The sequence below is a fragment of the Silurus aristotelis genome, assembly GCF_946808225.1.
Source record: "Silurus aristotelis genome assembly, chromosome: 10".
NCBI classification, from domain to species: Eukaryota; Metazoa; Chordata; class Actinopteri; order Siluriformes; family Siluridae; genus Silurus; species Silurus aristotelis.
Window position 1 is genome coordinate 14,560,393 of NC_139583.1, and position 14,210 is coordinate 14,574,602.

General features: G+C 34.9%; 1 protein-coding gene across 4 annotated transcripts; it reads left to right on the forward strand.

Annotated features, from left to right (window-relative positions):
• Positions 1-7,821: 7,821 nt before the first annotated feature.
• fam169b (family with sequence similarity 169 member B) lies at positions 7,822-13,829 on the forward strand. 4 transcript variants are annotated; one of them, XM_083551586.1, is made up of 9 exons: positions 7,822-7,921; positions 9,106-9,224; positions 9,316-9,418; positions 9,501-9,586; positions 9,763-9,937; positions 10,324-10,506; positions 12,624-12,752; positions 13,173-13,228; positions 13,425-13,829. In XM_083551586.1, exons 1-9 carry the CDS (start codon positions 7,825-7,827, stop codon positions 13,425-13,427), a joined length of 951 nt encoding a protein of 316 aa, XP_083407712.1. In that variant the 5' UTR covers positions 7,822-7,824; the 3' UTR covers positions 13,428-13,829. The 4 variants fall into 4 exon arrangements, with proteins under 4 accessions (XP_083407712.1, XP_083407709.1, XP_083407710.1 ...); XM_083551583.1 differs by having other exon boundaries at positions 13,466-13,763; XM_083551584.1 differs by having other exon boundaries at positions 10,324-10,494; positions 13,466-13,687.
• The last annotated feature ends 381 nt before the right edge of the window (positions 13,830-14,210 follow it).

The following is a 14,210-nucleotide window of genomic DNA, read 5'->3' on the forward strand; positions in this document are numbered from 1 at the left end:
TAGATTAATAAAAAAATTGCTTCACGAGATTTTTACAAATAAAAAAAAAAAGTATAATAAAAGTTCTGACCATTATATTTCTTAAGTTAAATACATGTTAATACGCCCAATTAATCTCTAATACTATATATAAATAATCAATTATAATATACAATTTAGTAAACTAAACTTTTTAGGTCTACAATTATTAAAACTTGAATAACAATGTTTTCTTAAACAATGTTTAAAAATAAAGCAAAACCCATGTACAGTATTTAGTATTAAAATGTCGTGTTTCACAGATATCATGAACTGCATTTACATTAAATTTCATGTAACTTCAACAACATTCCAGCTGAAAAACAAAGATAAAGGATTAGAGTCAGGCCCTCATTATCAAAGTTATGAGGAAAACAAGTTACTTTCCACAAAAACACACTCCCCAGGTGGCGCTCTCCACTTTAATTTGTGAATGTCTTATATTATATGCCAGAAATAAATTCCTGAAAATCACAAGGTTGAAAATAGAGGCAAGTTTAAAGCAAGAGGACATGATTAGAACTGACATATTCAAGCTGGCAGTGGTGTGCTGTATTGGTATGTGACACTATAATTATTCTCTTTCTTGTTCTGCTCCATTTGTGTCTTTCAACTGAGGATCAAGCCACAATGCTATAATAAACTATTACTCTATCTATATTATATATACTGTATATATATATATATATATATATATATATATATATATATATATATATATATATATATATATATATATATATATATATATATATATAGGCAAAATATATCAGCTTCTACTACAAGTCATATATATGTATGAAATGTATAAATTAAAATTAAAGACAGATAATTTTATTATTCATTTCAATTGTTATACGGTAGCTTCATCGACTATCAATATATTTCCCTTTTATTTTTGTCTTATAATTTTAACTCACTTTATGACTGTCTTTTAATGTGACAGAATGGAAGACATTCACAACACTGAGCATGAAGTACATTACACACAAAGAATAACAACACTAAGAAAATATACAGATCACATCTGAAACACATCTAGGAGCAACATGGCATGAGGGGTCTGTTGTTGCTTTAGTACCTTTCAGATAACATTGCTGCAGGTGTTTTTTAACAGTAGACACATTAGACAAGCTTCCTTCCATAACCTTCCTTCCAATAGCTCTGAATGCAACAATGGCAAAAAAAAACAACACTTGAGTTGCTAAACAGATGGGTGACAGTTGAGCCCTTAAGATCATAAAACCACAGCTGAACAAAAACAAATTCAGCAGGCCTTGCTTGCCTTTCCCTGTTAAAGGAATTTCAGAAATGTGAACAATTTCTCAGTGGGAAGTTGGTGGTTTATGTGTAATTAGATTAAAGAACCCAAAACTGAAGAAACTGAAAGAAGAGTATTTCAGAGTGTGCATCCAATTTTAAGCTACCAGTGGCTATTATCCAAGGCACCAAAGAAACCATAGCAGGAATAGAATATACATAATTGTACAGTACACAGTTTTATACAAGTGTCTTTATCCTCCCATCTTAGTGGTTAGTGTATTGGGTTCTTTTGATGGTACTTTTGATGATACAATAAGGAAAAAATTAAAAATCAAATATATCAAAATCAAATTTTGACATGTCTAAATTAGTTTCTGCAGCATTGCAAACAATTCCCAATCCCCTATTCCCTGAGTACAATCTGGCTGCACAAGGTTTTTTTTTTTTCACACTCTAACATAGCCACTTCAACTATAGAAGTGATGCTTATTAATTTTTTTTTAGAGAAATTTTGTTAGAGCAGAGACAGATAACAAAGCAATGTGATCTAGATCGTATCCCTTAACCCACAACATGCTTTCTGTAATTTATGCAAATCCTCAGACTCTTTGTGATTAACTCAACATAGCGGCCATCTAGTGGGAGAACTACAAACTACATTTTAACTCAAACTGAACTTTATAAAAGTTTCTTTCGGCTTCTCCCGTTAGGGGTCGCCACAGCGGATCCTCCGCACGTTTGATTTGGCATATGTTTTTACGCTGGATGCCCTTCCTAACGCAACCCTCCCCAATTTATCCGGGCTTGGGACCGGCACTGAGAGTGGCTGGGGATGGTTCCCTGACCGGGAATCGAACCCGGGTCGCAGCGGTGAGAGCGCTGCATCTTAACAACTAAACTTTATAAATTTAAAAAATGATAATAAATTGTCTGGGAATATTCTATTAAAGCAGTACATGGTATAGAATAGGAAGTTCTTTGAAATAACTGCCTTCATTTTTTTTCTTTTTTGTTAGCTTAAAAAAATTAAACAATGCAACAATGAATTTTCTTTTTTTCTTTTTTCTTTTTTGTTCTTTTTTTTTGCCTTGTTCACATTATAACAGTGAACTGTATATTGTACGATAGAGTAGAAAACAGTGGGGTAATAAGATATTAAAAATGAATATATATACACACACACACATATATATATATATATATATATATATATATATATATATATATATATATATATATATATATATATATATATATAGAGAGAGAGAGAGAGAGAGAGAGAGAGAGAGAGAGAGAGAGAGAGAGAGAGTAATTGTTTATTATAGCATTGTAGCTTAATCCTCGGTTGAAAGACACAAATAGAGCAGAACAAGAAAGATAAATAAAGCCCTGGTACAGGGCTTTTGGTGTATATGTGTATTATATATACTTGAAAATATAAACAACAATACCAGGGGTACTAAAATTAAATTAGCACAGTGTCACTGGAAATAAGATTTGTTTTGGGCATGCATGAAAACGCTAAAGAATCCATAGATCTGGTGTTAGCCACTAACCAGGAAGTGGCTCCAAAAATGCTGTAACATGAAAATGCTTTTAAAAATAAGTGTTAAAAATTTATTTTTTATTACATTACAAAATTCAAATGAATATAATATTTTGTGTGGACATCCTCTGGCTTTTAATTCTTACTTTTGCACACTTTGCACAAAGTCAGGGATTTTGTAGGATCAGCATCAGGTGTATGATTGACCAATTATACTAAGCAGGTGCAAATGATAATCAGTTTCGGTTAATTAATGTAGGTTGGAACATTAATTAAAACAGAAACACTCTGCTACTAAGGTGAGGTTGAGGAAGACAATACTATGTTATATGCCATACACCATGGCAAGATTGAGCACAACAGGAAGACCCAAGGTAGTTATACTGCATCTGCAAAGTGTCTTCCAGGCATAAATTTCAAATCAGATTGGGGTTTCAAGATGTGATGTTTCAAGCTATTCTGAAAAATTACAAAGAAGGGCCATAGACAAATTGGTCAGCCAAGGAAACTTAATGCAGTAGGTAAAAGACACCATGTTTACGTACCTTCAACATCGGAAGTGCCCAGGCACACCTATTCACACAAAATCTGGCCAGAAGTGGTCTTCATAAAAGAGTTGCAAACAAATAGCCATACCTCTCACATGGAAACAAGGCTAAGTGACTAAATTATGCACAAAAATATAGGAACCAGGGTGAGGAAAATGGCAGCAGGTGCTCTGGACTGAAAAGTCAGAATCTGAAATAATTGGCTTTTTAGCAGGAGTTTGCCAAAGCGCTGGACAGCGTTACAATAAGTGTAGCATGGTGGCGGTTTTTTTTTTGCACGTTTGGGGCTGCATTTCTCCAAATGGTGTTGGAGATTTGGTCAGGATTAATGGTGTCCTTAATGCTGATATATACAGGCAGATATTTATGCTTCATGCAATACCATCAGGGAAGCGGCTGTTTGGCCCCAAATTAATTCTGCATCAGGAAAACAACCCCAATCAACCAATGTCATTGAGAATTATCTTCAGTTTAGAGATGCACAAGGAGTCCTGATAGTGAAGGTTTAGTCTCACTTTCTGAGTCCCAATATCAACACCATAGAGTCTGTTTGGGATTACATGAAGAGACAAGGATTTGAGACTTCAAAATTCACAGAAGATCTTTGATTTGTTCTACAAGATGTATTGAATGACTTATCATTCAAAACAGTCCCTCAAAAACCGCATGCAAGTGTAAGTTTATGTAAGTATTAATGCTGTTTTTCAGTGAAAGGATGGTCACACCAAAAAAGTTTAGTATATCTTCTCAAGGGACAATACTCTAGAAATGAAACTTGAAACTTGGATATGTTTTAGAGTAGTAAATGTGCAGCTTGTTTAGCAGTACAGATTTACTGTCCTCTGAAAATAACTCAACATACAGCCATTACTATCTAAATAACTGCCAACAAAAGACACTCTAAGTCAATATGTCAAAACTGTGTCTAAACTGTCAATATTCTTAATCTAGCACTGCCTTAATCATACTGGGATGGGAATTCACCAGGTTCTTGCTGGGATACTCTTCCACTCATGGTGCTTCTCCACCTTCCGCTTGAGAATGCCCCACAGGTGCTCAATAGGGTACAGGTCTGGCCGTATACGTTGCCATCTTGGCAGTGTGTTTGGGGTCCTTATTATGATGGAAAAGTGTTGTGCAGCCCAGTTGGCCGTTCGGCCCAGAACATCATGTTCTTAAGAATGTCACATTACATGTTGAAATCCATGTTTTCCTAAATAATCTGCAGCTCCTGAGTACCAGCAGTACTTATGAAGCCCCAGACCATGATGCTACCACCACCATGCTTGACTGTAGGCAAGACAACATTTTCGTGGTACTCCTCACCAGGGTGTCACCACACATGCTGGACACTAACTGAATCAACAAGTTTATCTTAGTTTCATCAGACAACAGGACATGGTTCCAGTATTTAAAAGGTTTTAGGTTTTCTTCAGCAAACTGTATGCAGGCTTTCTTGTGAGCCAGCTTAAAAAAAGAATTTACTTCTTGGACAACGGCAATGCGAACCGATTTCTTGCAGTGTGCTGCTTATGGTCTGACTACTGACAAGCGGACCTTCTGCAACCTCTAAAGCAAAGCTGGCAGCACTCATGCATCTGTTTTTTTAAGCAGCTGCTGATGCACAGCAAGAACATCCAGTGGTCAGTATAAGAAAATTGTACCCAAAGCAGCTCATTTTAACTGTTTAAATACAAGATAATCTAATTTGAATGGTCTTATCAAGCAGAAACATCCAGAGTTTAAACCAGGAAACATCGGAGTTTAAACCAGGAAACACCCAGAATATAAAAACTGGCCCACTCTCCATCATCACAATTCCCCTCTATACATATCTCACCTTTCGCACCACAACACTTTAAACTCTGGACTTGCACAGCACAGTGCACTTTATATTTTATTTTATACCACACCATACCACACACGGACACTTTATGGTCATTGTTATACCACACCATACTGCACATGGACACTTTACACCACACCATACCGCACACGGACACTTACGGACTTATTACACCACACTATACCGCACACGGACACTATATGGACAATCTAAACCACCAAAAAATTGTCTATTGTTTACTGTTTACTGTTCCACTGTATGCCATAAGCATTTTTCTTGTATATACATATTTTTCTTTTTGTCTCACATACATATATCTTTATATATCTTTTATATCTTTATATTCTTATATTTTATTTTATATAGTTTTTTATACTTTATTTATCTGCCTTTTTTTTCTTTTCCCCATCCTATTCCCTCATGCCGGACTGTCGTAATAAGCATTTCACTGCATGTCGTACCCTGTATGTATGTATGTGTATGTGATGAATAAAATTAGATTAGATTTGATTTGATTTGATTTGATTTGATTTGAAAGAAACATGAACATGATGAATAGGACATGTGGCTTTGCATGGTTAAGTGATGTACAGCTGTAATCACTTAGGGTGTACTCAGTTGTGTTATATATAAGTATATATATATATATATATATATATATATATATATATATATATATATATATATATATATATACATATATATATATATATATATATATATATATATATATATATATACAGTGAGGAAAATAAGTATTTGAACACTCTGCTATTTTGCAAGTTCTTCCACTTATAAATCATGGAGGGGTCTGAAATTGTCATCGTAGGTGCATGTCCACTGTGAGAGACATAATCTAAAAAAAAAAATCCAGAAATCACAATATATGATTTTTAAACTATAATTTTATATAAGAATAAGTATTTAAACACCTGTCTATCAGCTAGAATTCTGACCCTCAAAGACCTGTTAGTCTGCCTTTAAAATGTCCACCTCCACTACATTTATTATTCTAAATTAGATGCACCTGTTTGAGGTCGTTAGCTGCATAAAGACACCTGTCCACTTCATACAATCAGTAAGAATCCAACTACTAACATGGCCAAGACCAAAGAGCTGTCCAAAAACACTAGAGACAAAATTTTACACCTCCACAAGGCTGGAAAGAGCTACGGGGAAATTGCCAAGCAGCTTGGTGAAATAGGGTTCACTGTTGGAGCAATCATTAGAAAATGGAAGAAGCTTAACATGACTGTCAATCTCCCTCGGACTGGGGCTCCATGCAAGATCTCACCTCGTGGGGTCTCAATGATCCTAAGGAATGTGAGAAATCAGCCCAGAACTACACGGGAGGAGCTGGTCAATGACCTGAAAAGATCTGGGACCACCGTTTCCAAGGTTACTGTTGGTAATACACTAAGATGTCATGGTTTGAAATCATGCATGGCACGGAAGGTTCCCCTGCTTAAATCCAGGCACGTCTTAAATTTGCCAATGACCATTTGGATGATTCAGAGGAGTCATGGGAGAAAGTCATGTGGTCAGATGAGACCAAAATATAACTTTTCGGTCATAATTCCAATAAACGTGTTTGGAGGAAGAAGAATGATGAGTACCATCCCAAGAACACCATCCCTACTGTGAAGCATGGGGGTGGTAGCATCATGCTTTGGGGGTGTTTTTCTGCACATGGGACAAGGTGACTGCACTGTATTAAGGAGAGGATGACCGGGGCCATGTATTGTGAGATTTTGGTGAACAACCTCCTTCCCTCAGTTAGAGCATTGAAGATAAGTCGAGGCTGGGTCTTCTTACATGACAATGACCCGAAGCACACAGCCAGGATAACCAAGGAGTGGCTCTGTAAGAAGCATATCAAGGTTCTGGCGTGGCCTAGCCAGTTTTCAGACCTAAACTCAATAGAGAATCTTTGGAGGGAGCTCAAACTCTGTGTTTCTCAGTGACAGGCCAGAACCCTGACTGATCTAGAGATCTGTGTGGAGGAGTGGGCCAAAATTCCTCCTGCAGTATGTGCAAACCTGGTGAAAAACTACAGGAAACGTTTGACCTCTGTAATTGCAAACAAAGGCTACTGTACCAAATATTAACATTGACTTTCTCGGGTGTTCAAATACTTATTTGCAGCTGTATCATACAAATAAATAGTTAAAAAAATAGTGTATTTTTTTTTTTAAGATGATGTCTCTCACAGTGGACATGCACCTACGATGACAATTTCAGACCCCTCCATGATTTCTAAGTGGGAGGACTTGCAAAATAGCAGTGTTCAAATACTTTTTTTCCTCACTGTATGTATATATATATATATATATATATATATATATATATAGTAAGTATAAAAGTTGACAATGCCAGATTACATAGACAATAATCAATAAATCCTCACTAATAAATCAGGTAACTCATACATTATTACTGGCACAGTAGGACACTAATGATAACCTGATGTACTGGTGATGGGTCAGACCTCTCGTGTACTTAAATTATGATTACTTAATTATTAAAAGTGTTATATATTGTTAATTGTAGTTATACCACGTTAACATACTGTTTGTAAAATGGATGAATCGCTGCCTTCTATAATGCAGCAGGGGGCGCTGTTTCTCAAGTGTACCGATTTTAAAGGTTATTGCTCTTACAAAATGGAATCCAACTCTAAGTTGTCTGTCGGAAATCAAGGTAAGAATAAACCACTGGCTTGGACTGGATCCAACGTTAAACTGAATATATAATAATAATAATAAAAAAATGTTTTATTGCAAACAGTCATCTATGCGCAATTAAAATAGGAGAATTAGTTTGTGCGCACAGTCTGAAGCTTTGGGCCACGCAAAACATGGACTTTATCCACCAAACTTCTAAAACAAACAGTTTGGGAAAAAAAGGGGCAGTCCTGTAATAGAGTTTATTTAGTTAATTTAACTACCGAAACATATATTTGATTAAATTTTTTTTTTTTAACTTCAGATATTTTTATTTGTACCTAGGGACGTAGTGACGTCATGACGCTGACTACACTACGCGGTTGTTTTAGCGCCGCCTTTCTGCAGTTCTATTACTATTATTATTACTACTATTATTATACCAACTTGGAGCATACAACCTGTTTTAAAATGAGACAAAAAATTTACATGCTTTACATACAGAAGGTCGCCTACTGACAAAAAATCCCCCAAACAAATCATTGCATGGTGGCGGTCACTTACTGAAGAAATAAAAGATAATTTTCCTTTCTTATTTGTTGTGCAAATAAATAATAGATAATAAATAATGCAAATGATAAAATAGCACATTTAATCTATAAAACCATGGAAAAAAAAAGTAATCTTACAAACACTATAGACAGAAAGATGGCCTATACAAAGCAGTCTTGACAACTCGTGTGTTCATATTTGCTCATTTACTTTTGCTTCTACTCTTTTTAGAGGGATTTGGAAAAACAATGGTTTAGTGGTAAAACAATGATGATTAAAATCTAATAAAATCAGCACAAATTCAAAATTCAAGCATTTAAAGTCCACAACAGTGTATTAAGCATTTACTCTTTGTTTTATAAAATTTTTATCTAAAGGTTTACTTGCAAGAAACCAAAGGAAAATCATCCCATAACAAGTTACTTTATTGATTTGTTTAATTCTTGCTAAATTCCTGACCCGATAGGGAGTACCAGCTAATAGGTGGAAAATGGAATTTAAAAAATAAGAAGAAAAGTGTAAGGGAAAAAAAGGCTTCAAATATTTCAAGAGTTGCTCAAACTCTTATTTAAAAAAATATTATTATTGATTCAAAATTAATTGAAAATTATTGATGATGTATACCATCATATTGTTCTAACATATTTTGCATTAAATTAATTGCCCCAGGGAATTCCTACCCGGTGGATCTGCCTTGTCAGGATTATGACGCATTGCGTCTTGACCATGAATTCCTGTCAAGTCTTGAGTCAGGCACGAAGTCATTCCACCTTCCCAGTGGTGCAGAGGTCGGTGTTCATGACTATGCAGCAGTAGAGATAACAATAACCTACTATACTGTTAAGGAACATTGATAAATTGTAAGATCGTTGGTTACAGGTAAAAATATCTCATGACAATATAGGCCATCTCAGACTGTTTGATGAAGATGATACACCTCATTCACTTCTTGCCCTCCATTTACCAGGAGAGGAAACCCAAGGTTTACAGCTTTATGACTTTTTATTCAAGTCAGTTATTTAAAAAAATTAATTTTTCTTAAGTAATGTAACTTGCTGTTTCAGTGGTTGCTGTATACATGCATCAAAGATGGTGGCCCATCAGTGATGTTTTGAAGACATCAGACAAATCCAGAAATGGACTTGTGATTGTAAGTTGATCACATGATTAAAAAAGATTTAGCTAAATTATAAATATTTTTTTCTGATGTAGGCAGAAGGAGAATCTGCCTATGTGTATAAGTTAGATTTCTTTACAGTATGACTCATGGTAATAAAAATATTGATACCAGCCATTTTATCAAAATTATTACCTTTATCATTACAGGTGGAGTCAGTGATTGAGAGAGTTATCCTTTACCTGCTAAATCAAGTTGTGTTTGGCATATTGGAAAGGTCTCGACACGAACATATGTACTTCTCAGCTCATCCTGTGTCAGAGTATGGCAAAGTCTTCTGGCAGGATGGAGAAGCAGTTGGCTTTTACACTGTTAAAAAAAAAGGTTTGACTCTAAATGTATTATATATATATATATATATATATATATATATATGCACACAAACCTAATTACAGTACTAGTACATTTCAGCTCACATTATTGTGAGCTATGTTGCATTTTTATTTTTTTAAATAAGTGAAAAATAAGATTATTATTAGCCATAAATCATGTGAATTATCTGGCATACAAATCTTTGTTACTATAGTAACATATTAGAATAAGCAGATGATATAAATCTTTGATTTATGTTACAGCTAGAACTAAACTGAGAGCCATGCTGTTACAAATAAATAAAAAACATCTCTTGCAATACAATTTGTTGTTTCTCCATAGTTGAGTTGAACAGGACCATTGTGTATTTTAATATTTGTTTTTTCTCGTTCTTCAAGGGAGCCTGTGCGATGGCTGCACCGGTCAGAGTTACCTTCTTTCTGTGCTGGACACTATGTTTGTGCGCAGCCGTTGGAGGAGGAAAGGCCTAGCTATGCAGATGCTGCAGGATTTCTGCATGTCCATGCCCACACAGAGGGTGGTGGGCATTAGCTATCCCATATCTCCCAGTATGTATGCAGGTAAGATAAGATAAAGGTAAAAAATTAAATGCTAGTTTCATGAAATTTGGGGGTGTGCCGATGTGTGCAGACTGTTTTACTTAGTTTGAAGTGGCTTCTGCTTTGTTACTCTCCCATGAATCATATATAAAGTCTCATTCTTATTGAGGAGACATGAACGCTGACCTAAGCTGAAAAAAGAGAAGCCTGTGGTTCTTTTGATGTTGTTCTGGAAGCATTTGTGATTTTTTGGATGAGTTGTCAATGCTTCCTTAGAGAAATTTTGGCCGGCTGGTTACTCCTGTTATTATTTTCTTGTCCAGCTGTTTTTGATTTGGAGATAATAGCTGTGGTTCAGTGAAGTAGGCTATTGCCAAGGCCAGAAGAAAGTTATCCTGACAATGTGTGCTTGCAGAAATGTATGATTTGCTTTGATGGTGAGGCTAATAATTCAGAATTATTGGCCTTCTTTATCATTTATAAAACAAGTGTGGTTTGTTATCAACACACTCACACAAACACATATACATTATACATATAGGGGCTAAAACAAATACAAAAAAAGATAAAAAAGATTTAAAAAGATTCCCTCGATGCTTAATTTAGTCCATGTCACTATACATCGAGCATTGTGTTTCCCCATGTACCGTTATTACTGTTGCACCACCCGGTAAACTCTCTGAACAGAATACAACCTGAATATATACAGTACTGAATACATTAATCCCACTGGAAACAGCGATGGTCAAAGAGAATATTTATATGGAAGCCAGTTTCTGGCACATAAAAAAAAAATTATGTAATTGAGAAAAAATAAATTCTGCATTTCCGAATTTTTTTTGTCAATCGGGAAGTGTCACCCCCGGTGTAGTGCCAGAACACTTTACACGACTACAATCAATAGAAACACATGGTATCAATGTAAGACTTCGATCCCTGGAGAGAACTCTTTTCGATTTATTTGCATTTCCAAATGTGTGATTCTTCCCCAGGCTGTTACCATAAAGTTGGAATCAAAGAACTGTATAAAATGTATTTGGATGTGGTAATATTACATTTTCCCATTCACATCCCATCCAGCATGACAATGCCCCTGCACAAAGCACATATGGTTTACATCGGTTGGAGTAAAAGATATTGAATGGCATGATATAGAGCTTTTTTGGATGATTTGTAACACTGAATGTGTCCCAGGAATACTTAGCTGAACATCAGTGACTGACTTTACTAGCACTCCTTTGGATAAATGAGCACAACTCTCCACAAGCAAATTCCAAAATCTAGTTGAACATCTTCCCAGAAGAGTGGAGGTTATTAAAACAACAAATAGGGAGTGGAATTTGATGTTTAGAATGCATCATGATACACATCTTATAGATAGATAGATACAACTTTATTGTCATTGGATAGTACAGGTACACAGCAACGAAATGCAGTTTGGCATCTACCAGAAGTGCAAAATGTAGCAGTCGTGCAAAAGTGCAGATAAATATCTAGCATATTTACAGTGCAAATAACTATCTAGCATATTTACAGCAAGTGGTATATATGAAAGTATATACAGTGAAAAAATATAAAGGCTATTTCAGTGCAGAGATGTGTGGCCATTCAGAAGTACAGTGAATAAATATAGAGGCGTACAGTAATTAAGAAAAATGTGCAGAAATGAAAGGTTACAAGATCACAAGATTATGGCATTAAGGAGTAGCAAGCTGAATAAACAGTCTACTATATATATATATATATATAATATATATATATATTTTATTATATATAAAATATATAAATATATACACACATTATATACACAAATGAATGTGAAATGTTGGGCAGAATGTACAGTAATGATAAAGATACATACAGATATAAAAAGTGCAGATGTACTGAGGAGTGAAAAAGATATACTATGTAGTATGTACATGTATTGTACAGAGGTTTTATACAGTCTTTAGTTTGTGTTTGTTTTGTAGTGATTTAGCGGTGTAGTGTTGAGTTCAGTAATGTGATGGTGGATGGAAAAAAGCTGTCCCTGAACCTGCTGGTTCTGGTGCGTTATGGTCAGGGGTCCACAAATCTTTGCCAATTTCGTATATTTTTGGAACCATTATTATGCATGTTGTCACAATCTTTGTGTGCAGTTTGCAAGAAGTACCTAGAAATTCACCAGGAACAAAGGGATCGCCTTTATGAGGTGGAGGCTCCGGGGAATTGGAGTCAGCGGCGCAATGTGTGGCTGAGAGTCCGAGTCCAGCATGGGCCAAGACATGGTGAGCATGCTCTAGTGGTGGGGTGATTACTTACTTAAATATTTTCAGTAAGAAAGTGAATTTAAAAAAAAGACTCCAAAAGTGTTTCATTCCTCATTATCAGTGATTACCATTTTCTTTATTAATGAACAGCAAATTTTTTTCCTAGTTACATTCATTAACTATTGAATTTTTTGCAACATAGTTAGGTATTACAATAAATCACATTATAGTAGCTATAAACAGTGATGAACAAAGAGTAATAGATAGTAATGGAGTTACCTTCATCAATGTTTATTTAACATCCTCTTACAGAAAACACCAGCATATCAATACTACATTTTTTAATTTACTGTTTTAGGTGACAAACATAGTTTTGATGTTATCGTATTGTGTGTGACCTTAGCAATAATGTATAAATTGTGTGTACATGAATTTCAGATGAAAATCCACACACCACCCAAGTTGACAAGCAGCTCACAGACAATAAAGTGAAGGTGAGGTTATATAATCCACTTTTAAATGAGTTTATCATGGCTTACTGAAAGTTCATAGTGCTGCTGTGTTTATCCACCATCATGTGAATCAAGTACCACAGGTAGAACTACTGCAAAAATCTTCTAATTATATTATATACAATATCCCCAAAAATCTACAATGATTCATCATTAATTGTTTGCTTCATCTCTGCAGTAGACTCAAAACCTCTACAGTTAGTCTTCATTCTTTTCCAGATGGGCATGGCACAACTTGGAGGCACTAAACCAAGCAGAAACAGGAGAAAATGTGTAGAGAAGAGACTAACTTAACAGGCTAAGATGCCACACAAGTAAAAAAAAGCAAAGATATGCTAAATTCTGTTTTACTGTATGTGTTTACATGTGCAAGTCTTATGAACAAGCTTTACTTTGTCACTGTTATGAATCAGTGTTAGTATTTGTTCCTGAAATACAGTTGAAACATTCAGAGGGAATGTCATGCAAAAATGTCAAAGTCTTGATAACTAATGCTGTGTCATTATAAAAAAAAAAAGAGTAGCACAATGCAGAAATTACTGCAAGAACTGAAATTTCCAAAAACAAACAAAAGTTTAAAAAAGTTCATAAATAAATACAAATATTTAAAAAACATATAAATAATGATAAAGTTCTAGTTAAAACCATTTGGTACTGTTCTAATCAAGATCAACTATTGACAGCTTTTGAGTTAATCCTCTTTTACTGTTTTATGTTTTCACCTTCCTTATGGGCCACCAGTAAGGAAAAAAAAAGAGAGAGAAAAAAAACTGTCCAAATTCCACATTCAAACGAAGTTACATCTGGATTTAACAGCAGTAATGGTAGTTCATTGATCATTGACATGCGCATATCATTACAAAACATTAAACATTCAAATTTAAACTAATCTGTAACCATATTTGTGAACTGTCAGCTAGAGCGTAATGTAGCATTTCATCTCTTATAAAAAGATTATTTCAGA

Coding starts and splice junctions, on each gene's coding strand:
- fam169b (XM_083551583.1), top strand. CDS start 7,825: ATGCAGCAGGGGGCGCTGTTTCTCAAGTGTACCGATTTTAAAGGTTAT. Junction 9,419..9,500: donor ACCAGGAGAGGAAACCCAAG/GTTTACAGCTTT, acceptor TTGCTGTTTCAG/TGGTTGCTGTATACATGCAT. Junction 9,587..9,762: donor CCAGAAATGGACTTGTGATT/GTAAGTTGATCA, acceptor TTATCATTACAG/GTGGAGTCAGTGATTGAGAG.